This window comes from Anolis sagrei, chromosome 6 (genome assembly GCF_037176765.1).
Source record: "Anolis sagrei isolate rAnoSag1 chromosome 6, rAnoSag1.mat, whole genome shotgun sequence".
NCBI classification, from domain to species: domain Eukaryota; kingdom Metazoa; phylum Chordata; class Lepidosauria; order Squamata; family Dactyloidae; genus Anolis; species Anolis sagrei.
This window is the reverse complement of record NC_090026.1, coordinates 52343726-52360849: the sequence shown is the minus strand read 5'-3', so window position 1 is coordinate 52360849 and position 17124 is coordinate 52343726. Positions and strand designations below refer to the sequence as shown.

General features: G+C 43.2%; 1 protein-coding gene across 2 annotated transcripts in view; it reads left to right on the top strand.

Moving 5' to 3' along the window:
* The window catches only part of REEP1 (receptor accessory protein 1), a 97659-nt gene that overhangs the window by 78957 nt on the left and 1578 nt on the right, over positions 1-17124 (top strand). Inside the window, exon 8 of one of the 2 annotated variants that reach the window (XM_060781330.2) lies at positions 9718-9869. The exons of the other annotated variant lie outside the window; for it this stretch is intronic. Within the exon in view, the coding sequence (XP_060637313.2) occupies positions 9718-9869 (152 nt within the window). The remainder of the gene's footprint in view (positions 1-9717; positions 9870-17124) is intronic. 2 annotated transcript variants of the gene reach the window in all.

The window sequence follows — 17124 nt, the reverse complement described above, 5'->3', positions numbered from 1 at the left end:
TTCAATGAAATTTAACAAACATCTTGCAGCGAATTCTGCTAGTGCTTCTATTAACAATGGCATGTTACTCTCATTGATTCTGAATTGTTTGACAGAATAAGGCTTGCTGTAGTTCCAATATCTGTTTGACTGTTCTATTATTTTGTGAAGGTTCAGGTTGAATTTATGTTGAGATTCTTTTCTGCTATCAAAGTATTGTTCTGTTCTGTTTGGTGGACTAATAAGTCAGTTTCAAAGCCAATCTATTTCCCTTTTGATTTTAGAAGAAACGTCAGACTTTTTTTGTAATTTGTCAGTACGATATTTTTTTTAGATTATTATTATTTGGGAATGAAAATTTGACAAGGTTCATTTTAAAAGTAAATATTATCACAATATTGAATCAGTTTCTTTATACTTCATATTTTAGTATTTGCTTAGTTTGTTTTGTCTAGTAAGCAGATATTTACATATTATGTATTATTTATTTATTTACAGCTTTTATATTCCGCCCTTCTCACCCCGCAGGGGACTCAGGGCGGATTACAGTGTACACATATATGGCAAACATTCAATGCCAATTTTTGACATACAAATATATACAGACATACACAGAGGCTACTTAACTTTTTCTGGCTGCCAGGGGAGCTGTCGCTTTCCTCGTCCATCTGCGACGCTGATGAAGCACTTCCGCATTCCCCACATGCTGGAATGCTTTGCTGGAGTCTTTTTTATGGCCTCATAAATCAGTTAATTTAGCCTCCCCACACTTTAAGGTGGTACCTTATTTTCCTACTTGACAGATGCAACTGTCTTTCGGGTTGCAAAGGTCGACAACAGGTTACACACAATTGGTTGGAAACCCACTTCAACCCGGGCTGGCTTCGAACGCATGACCTTTTTGGTCAGAGTGATCCTAATGCAGCTGACACTCAGCCAACTTCGCCACAATCCTGGTGCATTATAAGGTTGTGATCTCTACAGATCATGTACAGATCATGGATCTTCAAAGTATTGTTTTTGTTTTTTGTTTTCACCAAACCTAATAATTCTGTGTAATGGTTTTGAATCTTCTAGTAGTTCTTGTTCAATAATGTTAGCGCTTTTACTAACTGTCTGTGTTTTGTGTTGTTTCAAGATATTTTAAGCAACAAAACACTGTAGCAACTACAACTACAAAATTTAGTAATGGCCAGAAGCTAAAATAATAAAATTGAACTGTGTTGAAGTTTAAATACTTCAACAATTATGCTTCAGATAAAAACAATTTGCTGAGCTCAGGATTTAATTTTCCCCATCATGTGCCTTCTGTTCACTGTTTTTCTTTCTTTTCTTCTTTATGTAAATATTTTCGGACACTGATGTAAGTGTTTTGCATGAATAGACTTGCTTCCATGTAAACATGCGTAGATAGGACTGCACTGCAGGATGATTTGCATTCTGTTGTGAATTTTCTGCATTTTAATGTAATGATTGAGCCTCCTAACTCAATTTGTTTAGATCTGAGTGTGCCGTGTGTGGTGCATATGGCAGTGTTTGCCAGCTTCTTGGCACTGATAGGGTGGCTGAAGTTTAGGGGTGGAAATCACGTGGCCCTCCAAATGTGGCTGATGTGTAGCTTCCAACAGCCTTACCCAGAATAGATAGTAGTAAACTATAGCTGCAAACCATAGTGCCATAACATTTGGAAGGCCACATTTTTCCTACCTCTGATGTTAACACACAACTTGTTTGCTTTTCTTCTGACCAAGGTGTCTATTGCGGTATTTAAGGCATTTCAAGTCCTAAAATGTTTGCTGCATTTGGTATATTTTGCTGACTAATTTGCCCTGCTTTGTTTATAACCAAAACATAGAAAATGTAAGACAATTTTGATGTGACTTTCCTTCACAGTAATACATATAGAATACACAACCAGCTCCAAATGCACTCTCTTTGCAGTTAATGTGAACTAATGATGCGAAGTCTGATCTCATTAGGTATAATAATCCTATTAGTCACACACAGGTACGTACTATGCATTTAATAAGTGTCTAAGAAGAGCCATAATACTTAAAAACCAGATTACTCCAAGATTTTGGTACCAACTCTGGCCAAGTGATTACCTCAAGGAATCTTACAAGATCATTTTGGTTGCAAAGGTGAACTTTTTAACTTTCCTAGGTGTGCCATATTCTTATTGAGAAGAAGTGACCAGACGTATTTCAAATGAGGTTGCATCATATCTTTAAATCCGACTGCTATAATGCTTACAGACCGTCTGTAATGTTAATTCAATTTGCTGCTAATCCCTTATTTATTTATCGTGTCAGGGGCAAACCAAACAGTTGTATTGCATTTTTTAACAAAGAAACATACATACATACATACATACATACAAAACACAAAGTTTGCAAGCTTGGTAGCTGATTACATGCCCTTTGACCAGTAGCTGGCCACTTGGAGTGCCTCTGGTGTTACTATAAGAAGATCCTCCATTGTGCATGTGGCAGGGCTCAGGTTGCATTGCAGCAGGTGGTCTGTAGTTTGCTCTTCTCCACACTCATATGTCGAGGATTCCACTTTGTAGCCCCATTTCTTAACATTGGCTCTGCATCTCGTGGTTCCAGAGCGCAGTCTGTTCAGCGCCTTCCAAATCGCCCAGTTTTCTATGTGCCCACTATAGTGTTGAAGCCGATGGGAACTTTAGGAGGGTCTTCCCCAGGAGGAGGGACCCTGGGACCCCACCAAAGAGGGATCGCTACTTTGGCGAGCTAGAGAAGCCTGATTTCAGCAATTTTATTAAATTAAAAATTCGAAATAAACCTCACCAAAGTTGAAGAAGCGGCGCCGAGGTGTTTTTATTAGCGATTCAGCTGAAAAGGATGCAATGTAGCATAATTCACCTACAGAGCATGAGGAAATACATCAATACAGCCATATTTATAGGGAAAACTCCCACCTCTGCCTCCCTGCCTTCGTCGTGATTGGTCGATGAGCCAACAGCTGGGAGGTGGCCCTCCCGCCTCCAGCGCACATCAGGGCCAATCAGAAAGCTTTTGCGGTGCACTGGAACCAATTGGGAAGCTTCTGCTGCCTTGCGGCGGCGGCGAATCAGGAGAGAGGGAGGTGGGACGAGAAGGCACAATGGGACTTATGGATGGATTGCATAATCAGGAAGTGCCGGGTGCCTCATGAGTCTCTATAGAGCCTGCCAGTCAGGCAATTCTATTGTTGTGTAATTGGTGTGAGTAAACATAAACAAGAAAGAACTGGATCTTTTAAGGCAGCAAAACAGAAGGACAAAAGGGGTGATACTGAAGGAATGTTTTGGGGTTTTTTTGTGGATGGTTGAATGAAGCAACAGGCACCCCTGTCTCCCAAGGAGATAAGTGATTAGGTTCTTGTGGGTTTTTTCGGGCTATAGAGCCATGTTCTAGAGGCATTTTTCCTGACGTTTCGCCTGCATCTATGGCAAGCATCTTCAGAGGTTGTGAGGTCTGTTGGAAGTGGGAAAAATGGGTTTATATATCTGTGGAATGGCTGGGGTGGGGCAAGGAGCTCTTCCCTGCTGCAGTTAGGTGTGAATGTTTAGCTGATCATCTTCATTAGCATTTGAAGGCCTGCCTGAGCCTGGGAAAATCTGTTGCTGGGAGGTGTTAATCTGTGCCTGGTTTTTTCCTCTCTGTTGTTTAGCTGTTATAATTTTAGAGTTTTTTTAATACTGGTAGCCAGATTTTGTTCATTTTCATAGTCTCTTCCTTTCTGTTGAAATTGTCCACATGCTTGTGGATTTCAATGGCTTCTCTGTGTAGTCTGACATGGTGGTTGTTGGTGTGGTCCAGCATTTCTGTGTTCTCAAATAATATGCTGTGTCCAGGCTGGTTCATCAGGTGCTCTGCTATGGCTGACTTCTCTGGTTGAAGTCATCTGCAGTGCCTTTCATGTTCCTTGATGCGTGTCTGGGCGCTGCGTTTGGTGGTCCCTATGTAGACTTGTCCACAGCTGCATGGTATACGGTAGACTCCTGCAGAGGTGAGAAGATCCCTCTTGTCCTTTGCTGAACGTAGCATTTGTTGGATTTTCTTGGTGGGTTTGTAGATTGTTTGTATGTTGTGTTTCCTTATCAGCTTCCCTATGCGATCCGTGGTTCCCTTGATGTATGGCAGGAACACTTTTCCTCTGGGATAAGTGATTAAAAGTCTGCCATGGGGCGACCTCCCGCTGGGCGGACTCCGAGGGCAAGGATTGTCGCCTTTGTTCTTGTCCATGCAAGAGATTTATGGATTAGGTTCTTTGTGAATGTTTTGGGCTTTGCAATTTCCTGGTGGGATTTCATCATAAGGAAAGGGAAGGAAAAAAAGGTCAAGGGGAAAGCCTCAGCCACAAGGAAAATCATGAAAATATATATCACAAGTCCATAGTCCATAATGGGAAGAGTTCAAAAATGTGTGTGTCCTTGGAAGGGAATGAAAAAGGTCAAGGGAAGGCCACTAGCACAAAGGAAAATATATATAAGGTTGATGTTGCAGGAACCATATGCTTATAATTCATAACAGGAAAGGTCCATATAGAAGTATGTTTTTGAAAGGGAAACAAAAGGGTTCATGGGGAATGATTAAAAGCATGAAATTCATGAGGAAAGGTCCAAAAGATTTCACTGAGCCAGTCAAGGGAGTCCTGCAGCGTTGAGGTTGAGACTTGTCCTTGGCCCTTGGAAAACTGTAACTCTTTCCAAGGGCTGGAGCCCAGGGACCAATCTGCTCCCTGAAAGCCTCCTGGGGTCCTTGCTGTTGTTAGTGTCTTGGCAAATTGACCAAGACTTAACCCCTATTGTGCAGTCTGGTGCCCTTGCCCTTTACAGAACTATAAGTTACCACCCCTTATTGGTGGGGGGGGGCATGCTCGGCTTCAGTGTAACACTTACTTAGAAAAAAATCATCTTAATGACTTATATGTTATTCAAACCGAATTGGCTTTTAGTGGAGATCAGGATTTTTTAAGGATCTTCCCTAAAACAAAGCAAGAGGATACAGAATCTTAGCTGTAGCCATGGAACATCGCCATCTAGTGGTCACAGATGTTGCTTGTGTAATTCTTACAATTCCCTTCTATATATAGATCCTGTTAACTGGAACTCAAGCAACTGGCAAAAAATTGAATAAATGTTATTTTACATTAAAATTACAGTACATATATCATAGAATCACAGACTTGGAAGACACCACATGGGCCATCTAGTCCAACCTCCTGCCAGGCAGGAAAAGCCAGCCAAAGTACCCCTGACATGTAGCCATCCAGCCTCTGTTAAAAAGCTTCCAAAGAAGGAGTTTCAATCATGTAAACAGAATCATAGAATCATTTTTTTTAATTTACAGCTTTTTTATATTCCGCGCTTCTCACCCCGCAGGGGATTACAGTGTACACATATATGACAAACATTCCATGCCAATTTTTGACATACAAACATATACAGACATACACAGAGGCTATTTAACTTTTTTCTGGCCACCAGGGGAGCTGTCGCTTTCATCGTCCATCTGTGACGCTGATGAAGCACTTCCGCATTCCTCGCATGCTTCCCCGCTGGAATGCTTTGCTGGAGTCTTCTTTATGGCCTCATAAATCAGTTAATTTAGCCTCCCCACACTTTAAGGTGGTACCTAATTTTCCTACTTAACAGATGCAACTGTCTTTCGGGTTGCAAAGGTCGACAACAGGCTACACACAATTGGTTGGAAACCCATTCCAACCCGGGCTGGCTTCGAACTCATGACCTTTTGGTCAGAGTGATCTTAATGCAGCTGACACTCAGCCAGCTGCACCACAATCCTGGTGCTCTTTATCTCAGCCAGTCAATTCTCTTCATAGTTCTGTATGGGACTTTAGAATATCGAATCAGTTCACACCATGGAGGCTGTGTCCTGCTTTCCTACTATTTCCATTCACTTTTATCTTATCTTGAGCCTATGATTTTCTGTCAAGCAAAGAAGAAATCTCCAAAATTCCCATCCTTCCTGTTTTCCTCCCAGATGTCTTCCGCCAGATACAACCTTTTGTTGTGTAGCTTCCAAGCATGGACAGAACTCAATCCCGAAATTTACAATTTACTGAACTACTACTAAAGACAAAAATAAAACTATTCCTAAATCCCTGTGAGATGGAATACATTTTACTAGAGTAAGCAGAAAACAGCAATACTGCAAAGTATGAAGAAGGCCAAATTAGTATATGGAATTTTTTAATTTTCTGGCCAGTATATCTTTCAGCTATACTGATATGCTGGGGAAACTGGTGGAAGAAGGGCATGAGTCGTGCAGAAAGGAAACTGTCTGAGAGATCGGATCTCTGTAATTAAATCAGCCTGAACTCTCATCTTCCTTAAATAGCTGGGGTTTTAATAAATAGAAATGATGAAGTTTAATTAATCAGTACTTGTAAAACTGGGCCATTGGGAACTCTTACAGAAGTGTGAGACATTGACTGTTTCCAGAAAGAGTTGCCTTCATTTCTTTAGGACACCTTTACTTATTTAGGCAATCCCTGCTTTTCTGAGGATGATTGTCTTCCAGTGTTCTTGTGGGTCCGTATGTGGCTGTGGAGCCCTATTCTTGACCTGCATCTTCTTCCGCAGTGAGGGCATTGGTTTCCAGGTGGAAGGCGGTCTCGATCGGGGTTGGCTTGACGCGCCTTCCTCTTGGCACGCTTCTCCCTTTCGCCCTCCATTCATGCCTCTTCAAATTCTGCAGCACTGCTGGTCACAGTTGACTTCCAGCTGGAGTGGTCAAGGGCCAGGGCTTCCCAGTTCCCAGTGTCTATGCCAGAGTTTTTAAGGCTGGCTTTGACCCCATCTTTAAATCTCTTTTCCTGTCCACCAACATTCCGTTTTCCGTTCTTGAGTTCAGAGTAGAGCAACTGCTTTGGGAAACGGTGGTCAGGCATCCGGACAACGTGGCCGGTCCAGCGGAGTTGATGGCGGAGGACCATCACTTCAATGCTGGTGGTCTTTGCTTCTTCCAGCATGCTGACGTTTGTCTGCCTGTCTTCCCAAGAGATTTGCAGGATTTTCCGGAGGCAGCGCTGATGGAATTGTTCCAGGAGTTGCATGTGGCGTCTGTAGACAGTCCATGTCTCGCAGGCATAGAGCAGGGTTGGGAGGACAATAGCTTTATAAACAAGCACCTTGGTATCCCTACGGATGTCCCGGTCCTCAAACACTCTCTGCTCCATTGGGAAAAATGCTGCACTCGCAGAGCTCAGGCAGTGTTGTATTTCAGTGTTGATGTTGACTTTGGTGGAGAGGTGGCTGTCAAGGTAGCGGAAATGATCAACATTTTCTAATGTTACACCATTAAGTTTTAGGACACCAAAGACAAAGGCAATACTTTCCAGCTTTTGACTATCTATTTACCAACTTGCTAATGAGGAAGATAAAATTAATGCTATCTCGCTTCTTTCATCAGTGTTAAGTGCTTTGCACTTCTCTGATCAGTGAGAAAGGGCAGAGGTATACTTTTTGATTTCTTTAAAAAAAATACAGTATAGATTACATAAGGTGCCCTAATAATCTAGAGCCACATCTACAGTGGCTGCTAAACCTGGAGGCATTCAGTAGCAGAAATGTTCTGGACTGACCCTAGAGGCACCCAAGGCCCAACAGCCTCATAATCCATACAAATAAATGAGTTTAAAAACCCTGGGACCTTAAGGAGTCCAGACACTGAGCTGTCAGTTCTAGTAAATGGTCGCCCAGCATCCTGACAGGTCCAGTTGTAGCAGATTTTAGAAATCCACAAGATAGACACAGGACATTTCACCGGAAGTGTTCTTTTAAAAAATTTTATTAACACTCCGAGATGCGCTGAACCTCATAAGCTCTGATGCAGATATCTGAACGTGCACAAGCAGATTTCTTGTCATTATCTCTCATCACCTTCCTGCTCCCTTTATTTTTTCCTTCTTTAACCCCGTTTCCTTTTGGGGTCATTGGCCTGCCATCTTGGTGCCCACTGTGTAAATTTAAGCTCTGTTTAATTTCATAAACATGAAAACCAAGGAATGCTTACAGAGAGTTCTCATGAGAATTGCTTTCCAATTGTGCTTCCATTTAGCCACCTGTGTGTCTGTGGCTCTATTTGTTTACAACCCTCATCAGCCGTTTCTGGATTTTAAAATGTGCACATGCACTGGAGCAGTGCACACTAGTGTATGACAACAAAATCACGTGTTTTTCTTGACTGCACATTTTTTGGCTGAGATCGGATTTTAATTGCACTTTTTAAACATGTGTTTTTCAGCTGTTAATGCAATCCAGCATGTATTTTCAGCAAAAGTCATCTAGCTCTTCTCCTTTTATTCTGGTTTCTTCTGCATTTTAGGGCCTGTGTAGAAGCCCCCTCTCCCCCACACCCTGATACACACACTGTCCTGGGCCCACTGCAGTGGTAGATTGGAGCTTACATGGTCCACCCTAGTTGAGACTTCCCTTTTCTTATTGCTGTCACTGTCCATAAGTAGCCACAGAGCTCCTGACCATTGCAGGTACCCCGTACAACAATAGCAGAGGTGCTCAAGTGACCGGGAAGAAGGAGAGCACAATGTGTATTTTTTTCCATGCTGAATAATGTAAGATAGAGATTATTGTGGCCAGTTTAAATCGTACCCGATCCAGCTGTTTACACTGAAGGCACAGGATACTCTAGAGCAGTGGTTCTCAACCTGGGGTCCCCAGATGTTTTTGGCCTTCAACTCCCAGAAATTCTAACAGCTGGTAAACTGGCTGGGATTTCTGGGAATTGTAGGCCAAAAACATCTGGGGACCCCAGGTTGAGAACCACTGCTTTAGAATTTAAAGCAAACTTTGGAGCACCCCAACCTTTTTTGAAATGGGGGCAAAGCTGGATTAACCCAGTTTAACATGCAACTCGTGGAGTATCAGGAAGACATCACTTAGGGTTTGTGTGTGTGTGTGTCAGAAGCAACTTGAGAAACTGAAAGTCACTTCTGGTGTGAGAGAATTGGCCATTCTACCATCCTTGTGGGAGGCTTCTCTCATGTCCCCTCATCGGGAGCTGGAGCTGACAGAGGGAGCTCATCTGCGCTCTCCAAGGATTTGAACCTCCGACTTGTCGGTCTTCAGTCCTGCTGGCACAAGGGTTTAACCCCTTGTGCCCTCGGTGGTGCAGTGGGTTAAACCTCTGTGCCGGCAGGATTCAAGACAGACAGGTTGCAGATTCGAATCCAGGGAGAGGTGGATGAGCTCCCTCTATCAGCTCCAGCTCCTCATATGGGGACATGAGAGAAGCCTCCTGCAAGGATGATAAAAACATCAAATCATCCGGGCGTCCCCTGGGCAACGTCCTTGCAGACGGCTAATTCTCTCACACCAGAAGTGATTTGCAGTTTCTCAAGTTGCTCTTGACACGACAAAAAAACAAAACAAAAAACGGTGCTCAGCACCTCTTTAGACTGGCTTGCTTCATATAATCAGAGGACCAATTAAAAGCAAGCAGACTTCTAAAAAATAGCCTTGCATCAAAGATTGTCAGACTGCTTCCCAAACTGGCAACTAAATTATTAATGGCAAAGTAATTGCTACTGGATTGTGCCTTTTAACCCAACTGATAGTATTAACCTTTTTGGGAAACGCATGGGCCAGGCAATAGCAGGTGTGAGTCAGTTTGCGGGTGACGCCAAGTTCTCTGACCTTTCTATTTCTTATTTCTCTTCACCATTTAGATCTTAAATGGCTGTTCTAAGTGGTTGAACTAGAGGGTGAGGCAGAAACTGAAAACCCACCTGAGTCAAACAGTGAACCAACTGATGTTGTCTTCTCAGATGATGATGAGAAGGACTTGTTGGATTGTACAGCCAAGGCTAAAAAACCTCAGGCAAAGAATGCAGTCATTGAGGTACTTCCACAAGGGAAACAGGCTTAAAAAACACTAGTAGACCTCTAACATTGTTGAACACGTTTGCAATGAAAATTTGCTAAAGCTGACCCTCATCAGCTTAATGGGTTGTTTCATGTAAAACTGTTGTTGTGTCATCATAGGAACGTCCCTCCCAAACTGAGGCATGTCCCTTTAATGATGGGAAAGAAATGTCCATTAAGAACAATAGTAATAGAAGTCTTTAACAGGTATCAGCTGTCACTATATTTAAGAGAATCCTTTTTATTTATTTATTATTTATTTACGGAGTTTATATACCACAATTCTTAGCCCAAGGGCGACTCATTGCGGTGTACAACATAGAAACAAGTGCAAATTACAATCCACAGTATAAAATAATCCACAATTCATCATTATCAGAAAAACATCTCATCAAAACATCAATTACAAAAGCCATTCCGAGTCGTCTCATCGCCAATCCCACAATCCAATATCATTTCCGTTGTTCCATTCCTATGGTCAAATTGCCAGTTATTGCACTTCTTGATCAAATGCCTTCCTAAACAGCCAGGTCTTTAACTTCCTGCGGAATATCAATAGGGTGGGAGCTAGCCTGATGTCCACTGGGAGGGTGTTCCACAGCCGAGGAGCCATCACCGAGAAGGCCCTATCTCTCGTCCCCGCCAGCCGTGCCTGTGACGCAGGCGGGATCGAGAGCAGGGCCTCCCCGGAAGATCTCAAAGTCCTCGTGGGCTCATAGGCCGAGATGCGGTCAGTTAGGTATCTTGGGCCGGAACCGTTTAGGGCTTTATAGGCCAATTCCAGCACCTTGAATTGAGCCCGGTAGCAGATCGGCAACCAGTGGAGCTGGTACAGCAGGGGAGTTGTATGCTCCCTGCGTCCCGCTCCTGTAAGTATCATGGCTGCCGCACGTTGGACCAATTGGAGCTTCCGGGCCGTCTTCAAGGGCAACCCCACGTAGAGAGCGTTGCAGTAGTCTAAGCGGGATGTAACCAGAGCGTGGACTACCGTGGCCAAGTCAGACTTCCCAAGGTACGGGCGCAGCTGGCGCACGAGCCTAAGCTGTGCAAATGCTCCCCTGGTCACCGCCGAGACCTGGGGCTCCAGGCTCAGCGATGAATCCAGGATCACACCTAAGCTGCGGACCTGCGCCTTCAAGGGGAGTGCGACCCCATCCAGCACGGGCTGTAACCCTATACCCTGTTCGGCCTTGCGACTGACCAGGAGTACCTCTGTCTTTTTGAGAAAATATACAGGGTTGTTGCAACCCAGAGCAGGAAACTGGACCCTCAGACAATAATCCACCACACTTGTCTTCAGGAAAAACAACCCTTTTTTACTGAAGAAAGATGAGTACAAAAATAGAGGAAAAATGCAAAGTAAAAAGCCACAGTAAAAATCAGCAACAAGAAATGTCCATGAACAAGATCAAAAACCCACAGTAACACTGTTAAATCCTGGAACCTGTTAACAATCCACTAACCGTACTTGAAACAACTAGGAAGTCTCTTAGGAATAAGGCCACTGGAATCAGGAGACCTGCCAAGGATGATGCTTGAATCTGGAACGATGCCTGGTCTGAAGATGCATCCAGGCGCGAGGTTCTTAAGGCCGAGAAATCTATTACGTGACACGCCTGCTGGCTTTGTTTGCATTTCTCTCAGTCTAGCTGACCTTTGTAAACTTTGAGATTCTCCCCTGCTCTGCCAAATCTGTCCTCTCCTATCCTCATTAGAGAGACCAGGTGTCAGATTCTCTGAAGAGCTAATACTGGGAGGAAAAGGGAGTGAAAGTTCATTGCTTGGCTCTGAAATATTCTCATGGGAATTTGGACTTTCACTTTCCAAGGATGCAGGAGTTTCACTACACAAACTGTCATCTTCTACATTGCCTTCTGAATCAACATCTTCATTGGCATCAGGAAATACAATCAGAGAATCAGGTTCAGGTTCACACACAGGCTGAACCCCAACAAGGGTGTTCCAAGATGATGGACCCAGTTTCAAAGCAGTGTACTTCACAATGACAACATGTTGTAATTACACAAGAAGTTGCATGTAGTTTAATGGGTTATCAAGTTTTACTAACCATTTTGAGCCAGAAACAAATCTTTAAAAAAACTTCACAAATGGCAAACATCTGATTAGGCTTTATGTTATGGTTTGCTATCTTACAAATGGCTGAAGCTAGGAGCTGTTCATGTACTGGGAGAGGCAACTAGTAACAATCATTTGAAACTCTGTGCCGTTTCAAGTGACAAGAGTCTCATTCATGGGTGATTCGTGGTTGCAGAGATATAGCTATTTCAAATCGGGTCCATCCACAAAAACATAGAGTTTGTTGCAACTCCTCATTTATATTCTATGCTGGGTAACCAATATAGGCAGTCATACATATTTTACTACTTAGTAACTTAAGCCAAGATCCTATTGGCCAGATAACAACAATAGCGTAGGAACAAGTGCATATGTGGCACTGGAGGTAAGAGCCCATATAGCCTTTCTTTTCACGGACCTAGACCTGGACTTTTTCTCATTGAGCCTCGATCTATTTCTGTAGAATGGGAGATACAATGGCATTTGGGTTACTGACATGAACACATCTGACTGCCTATCTATGAGGGGTATTTTTTAAGTAAAGTCCGTTGGAACATAAGTACACAATGAAAGTTTATTTCAAAAAAGTAAATTTATTTTCAGAAAGTACGTACTTCACTCTATTTTTCGACATAGTTGCCAAGTTTGTTCAAACACTTATCATACCTTTGAACCAATTTTAAAATACCCTCTTCATAAAAACTTGCTGCCTGTAATCAAAGAAGGGCGACCGGAGCAGTCCTCATCATGGATGTTGTCACGGCCATCTTTGAATTGTCATACCCACTTACGCACTTTGCTTTCACTCATAACAGTATCACAGTACACTTCACAAATCTGTTGATGAATTTCTGCAGCAGGCAGGTTCCTTGCTGACAAAAACCGTATCACTGAGTGAACCTCACATGCGTCGGGTGAGTTGATAGTCTTAAACATTTTTAAAGCACAGAACAGAACCGTACAGGTTAGCTACAGAGCGGAAACTGAGCACAGTTGTTCCCGAGGCATGCTGGTACATGACACACGCGCTCGTTGCGGTATGAGCGCGAACTACTAGTGTCTACAACAACACAGACCTTACTTCAAAAATACCCCTCGTATGTATACACAAATACACAGCTAAAACATATAACTGTATATCTTTTCATAGAATCATAAAATAATAGAGTTGGAAGAGGCCACATGGACCATCTAGTCCAGCAGTACTCATCCTAGGGGTCTCAATCCCCAGGGGGGTCGCTGGACCATTATCTGGGGATCGCAAAGGCGTCTTGGTTGGCCCCGCCCCCTCCGCCTCCACAAAATAATTGCTGGAAGGGGCGGGGTCAAGCGGAAGGCTCCCCATTTGGCCTGGACCTCCAGGGAACATTTGTGCTTGGCCCTCCCCCCCTGCCGAGCTCGGAATGGGTGGGGGTCGAGTGGAAGGCTCCCTCACCTGTCTCACTCTCACCAGCCAGCAAGGGCGAGAGCCAGGCGAGGGCTCCTTCGAGCAAGCCCTAGCCTCGCACAAAGCCTTCCTCACCTGCCTTGCGCTCTTGCCGACCACCAAGGGTGTGAGACAGACAAGGGTTCCTTCACACAAGGCCTGTTCTCACATGAAGCCTCCCTCACCTGCCTTGAACTCTCGCCGGCCAGCAAGGGCTCGAAGCAGGCGAGGGCTTCTTTGAGCAAGGCCTGGCCTCGCACGAAGCCTCCCTCGCCAGCCTCGTGCTCTCGCCAGGCAGCAAGGGCCTCGCGCATGTGAGGGCTCCTTCGCGCTAAGCCTGGCCTCGCACGAAGCCTGCCTCGCGCTCTCGCCAGCCACCAAGAGTGCGAGGCAGGGGGGGCTCCTTCGTGCAAGGTCAGGCCACTCTCGAAGCCTCCCTCGCCTGCCTCACGCTCCCGCCAGCCGGCAAGGGCGCAAGGCAGGCGAGGGCTCCTTCGCACTAGACCTGACCTTATGCGAAGCCTGCCTCGCGCTCTCGCCGGCCAGCAAGGGTGCGAGGCAAGCCTGGCCTTGCATGAAGGAGCCCTCACCCACCTTGCTCCCTTGCTTTAATTATGTTGAATTTGTAACAATGAAAGATGTAGTACTTACATTGACCTAGGCTTTTTGAGTGTTTTTAGACTTCTACATAAGTATATATAGTAGCAATTCTAACAAGTTGTGATATGAGTATTAAAAAGCAAATGGCTACTTTAGCAAGTGTATGAAGGTAGATATTGTGTATACATGTTCCTGAAGAACAATGAAAAAAGCAAGTGAATTAGGTAAGTAAGAGCTTAAAAGTAGTTGAACTGTATGGACTGTAAGGATGAGACATTCATTGTACTGGATTCTCTGCTAATATTAGTCAATCTTATTTGAAGCATTTTTATCTTTTGTGATTGGGCGAGTTGGGACAACATGGATTTTCTGCAACACCCGATTCACTTCAGTATGATATTAAATCAACTCCCCATCCTTTTCTCTTGTGTACTTTTATATCACTAATTTAATGTTTCTAAGAAAGCTCCTGCCCTACCTTCATCTACTTCCATGTCTGGTTACTACTGCTACCATCCATATTGGTATTGCAATGGGAACACATTATTTGCATCTGTGTCTTCCTGACATACCGGATATATTCGAGTATAAGCCAACCCGAATATAAGCTGAGCCACGTAATTTTACCACAAAAACTGGGGAAATGGATTGACTTGAGTATAAGCCGAGGGTGAGAAATGCAGCAGCTACTGGTCAATTTCAAAATTAAAATAGATACCAATAAAATGATATTAATTGCTGCATCAATAGGTTAAATGTTTTTGAATATTTACATAAAAATATAATTTAAGATAAGACTACCCAACTCTGATAAAACCATCATTCTAACCTTCTTCAATGTAAATGTGCTTACCTATCCTTCCAATAATAATCAAAACAGTAAAATAATAAGTGAATTAATAATAATAGATTGAAATAATAAATGTAATAATAGCAATCTTAGAGTAAAGTAATAAATATAATTATAACAATTATAAAATAAAATAATAAATGTAATGATAATAATAAAGTCAAATGATAATAATAATAGAGTAAAATAATAAATGTAATATAATAATAATAATCTATATAAATAAAATGTAATGTTCGTTTGTGGGATTAACATAACTCGAAAACTACTGGATGGATTGACATCAAATTTGGCCACAAGACACCTATTAACCCAAGGAGCAACCATTACTCCAAAAAATTAATTTTGTCATTTGCGAGTTGTAGTTGCTGAGATTTATAGTACATCTACAATCAAAAGAGCATTCTGAACCCCACCAATGATGGAATTGAACCAAACTTGGCACGCAGGACTCTCACAACCAGCGGAAAATACTGGAAGGGTTTGGTGGGCATTGACCTTGAGTTTTAGTTGTAGTTCACCTACATCCAGAGAGCATTGTGAACTCAAACAATGATGGATCCGGACCAAACTTGGCACAAATATTCCATATGCCCAAATATGAACACAGATGGAGACCTTGACATTTGGGAGTTGCAGTTACTGGGAATTATAGTAAATCCACAATCAAAGCGCATTCTGAACCCCACCAATGACAGAATTGGGGCAAACTTCCCACACAGAACCCCCATGACCAATAGAAAATACTTTAGGCCACCCAGTCTAACTCCCTTCACCACGGCAAGAAAACATCATCAAAGCCCTCCTGACAAAGAGCCATCCAGCCATGATTTAGATATAGTACCATAGATTTGAAAGGGACCCCTAAAGAAGGACAATGATATGTTGCATGTTCCAGAGTAGGAAAACCAGACAATCTCGACATCAACACTGACAAAGAAACTGCAAGAAATACTGTTTACCCACAAGCATAACGAAATTACATATATTAGAAACCAACACTTTCTAATTACTTCATTCTCCAGATCATCAAACTGGGCCACAGCAACGTGTGGCAGGGGACAGCTAGTAATAATAATAATGACAGAGTAGAATAATAAATAACTTTGACTCGAGTATAAGCTGAGGTGTCGCGACCCAGAGCCCAAAGATTGTCCAACACAGCAAATAAGGGGTTAACAGAGTCTTTAATGGGTCTTTAACAAGGCTAATAGCACTTAAACTGCAGTACTAATTAGCAACACAAAAAGGCCTTCAAGCAGGTAAACAAAGGAGGGGAAAAGCCGGATTTTCCCAGAACACAATAACTCAAAAAGGAAAGCTGGAGCAAAACTAGCGATGGCAAAAGCAACAGTCCTAGGTCAAACACGGAGTAAGGCAGCAAGAAGGGTCCGAAAGGCAGATGTCGTGGTCAAGAAACGTTCTGTAGTCAAGGGCAAGACGAAGTCACTCATGTAGTCCAGTCCAGAGTCGAGGCACATGGTAACACGGTAGCTGTATTCCCAGTACCCACACAGGAGATAAGGCAACACAAAACACCCGATACAACGCTTTGTCCTCTGCAAAACTACCCATCCCAAAGCCCTCATTTTATTAGCAGTCGCTATCGCTGGATTGACTATCATCACTTACACCTGGATTATTATCTTCAGCTGCTGGCTCATTACTTCGCCAGCGTTGCCAACGTTGATCTTGTCTAGAATCCTCCCAAGACGTATCTGCCTGCCTTGGAACCCCTCAAACCCGTCGCTAGACATGGGCTATTTACATATGTCCTGAATTTCTCTAACACGAGTCCAGTCCGCCCCCCTCTTCCATTTCCCCATCACTGGATCCCTGTTCATCCGAACTGCAATTGTCGGCTATATCTTTAAGCCGTTTGCTCATTACTTCCTCATCACTGTCAGACTCACTGGCCAAGCGCTTTACTCCCCTGTAATCTATTTCCTCTAAGTCTTCGGGTCCAAATCCTGCAAAGTCCTCAGAGTCACTAGGTGCCAAAATAATCTCCCGAATGCGTTTCAGCTGATGCTGTTCCTCCTCTAATTCAGCATCACTCCTTCTCCTCCTACAACTGGTAGTAGTTTCACTGCCAGGACGCTGAGCCTCAACATGAGGGAAGCTTTTTCAGCCTAAAACAAGGGTTGAAAAACTAGGCTTATACTTGAGTATATACAGTAAGTGGATATGTCACACCATAGCAGAAGATAGTATTCGTGCCAAACATGAAATCTTGCTTTTGCTCCAATGAGTTTTTCTAGATTTTTTGGTGTATTCTGT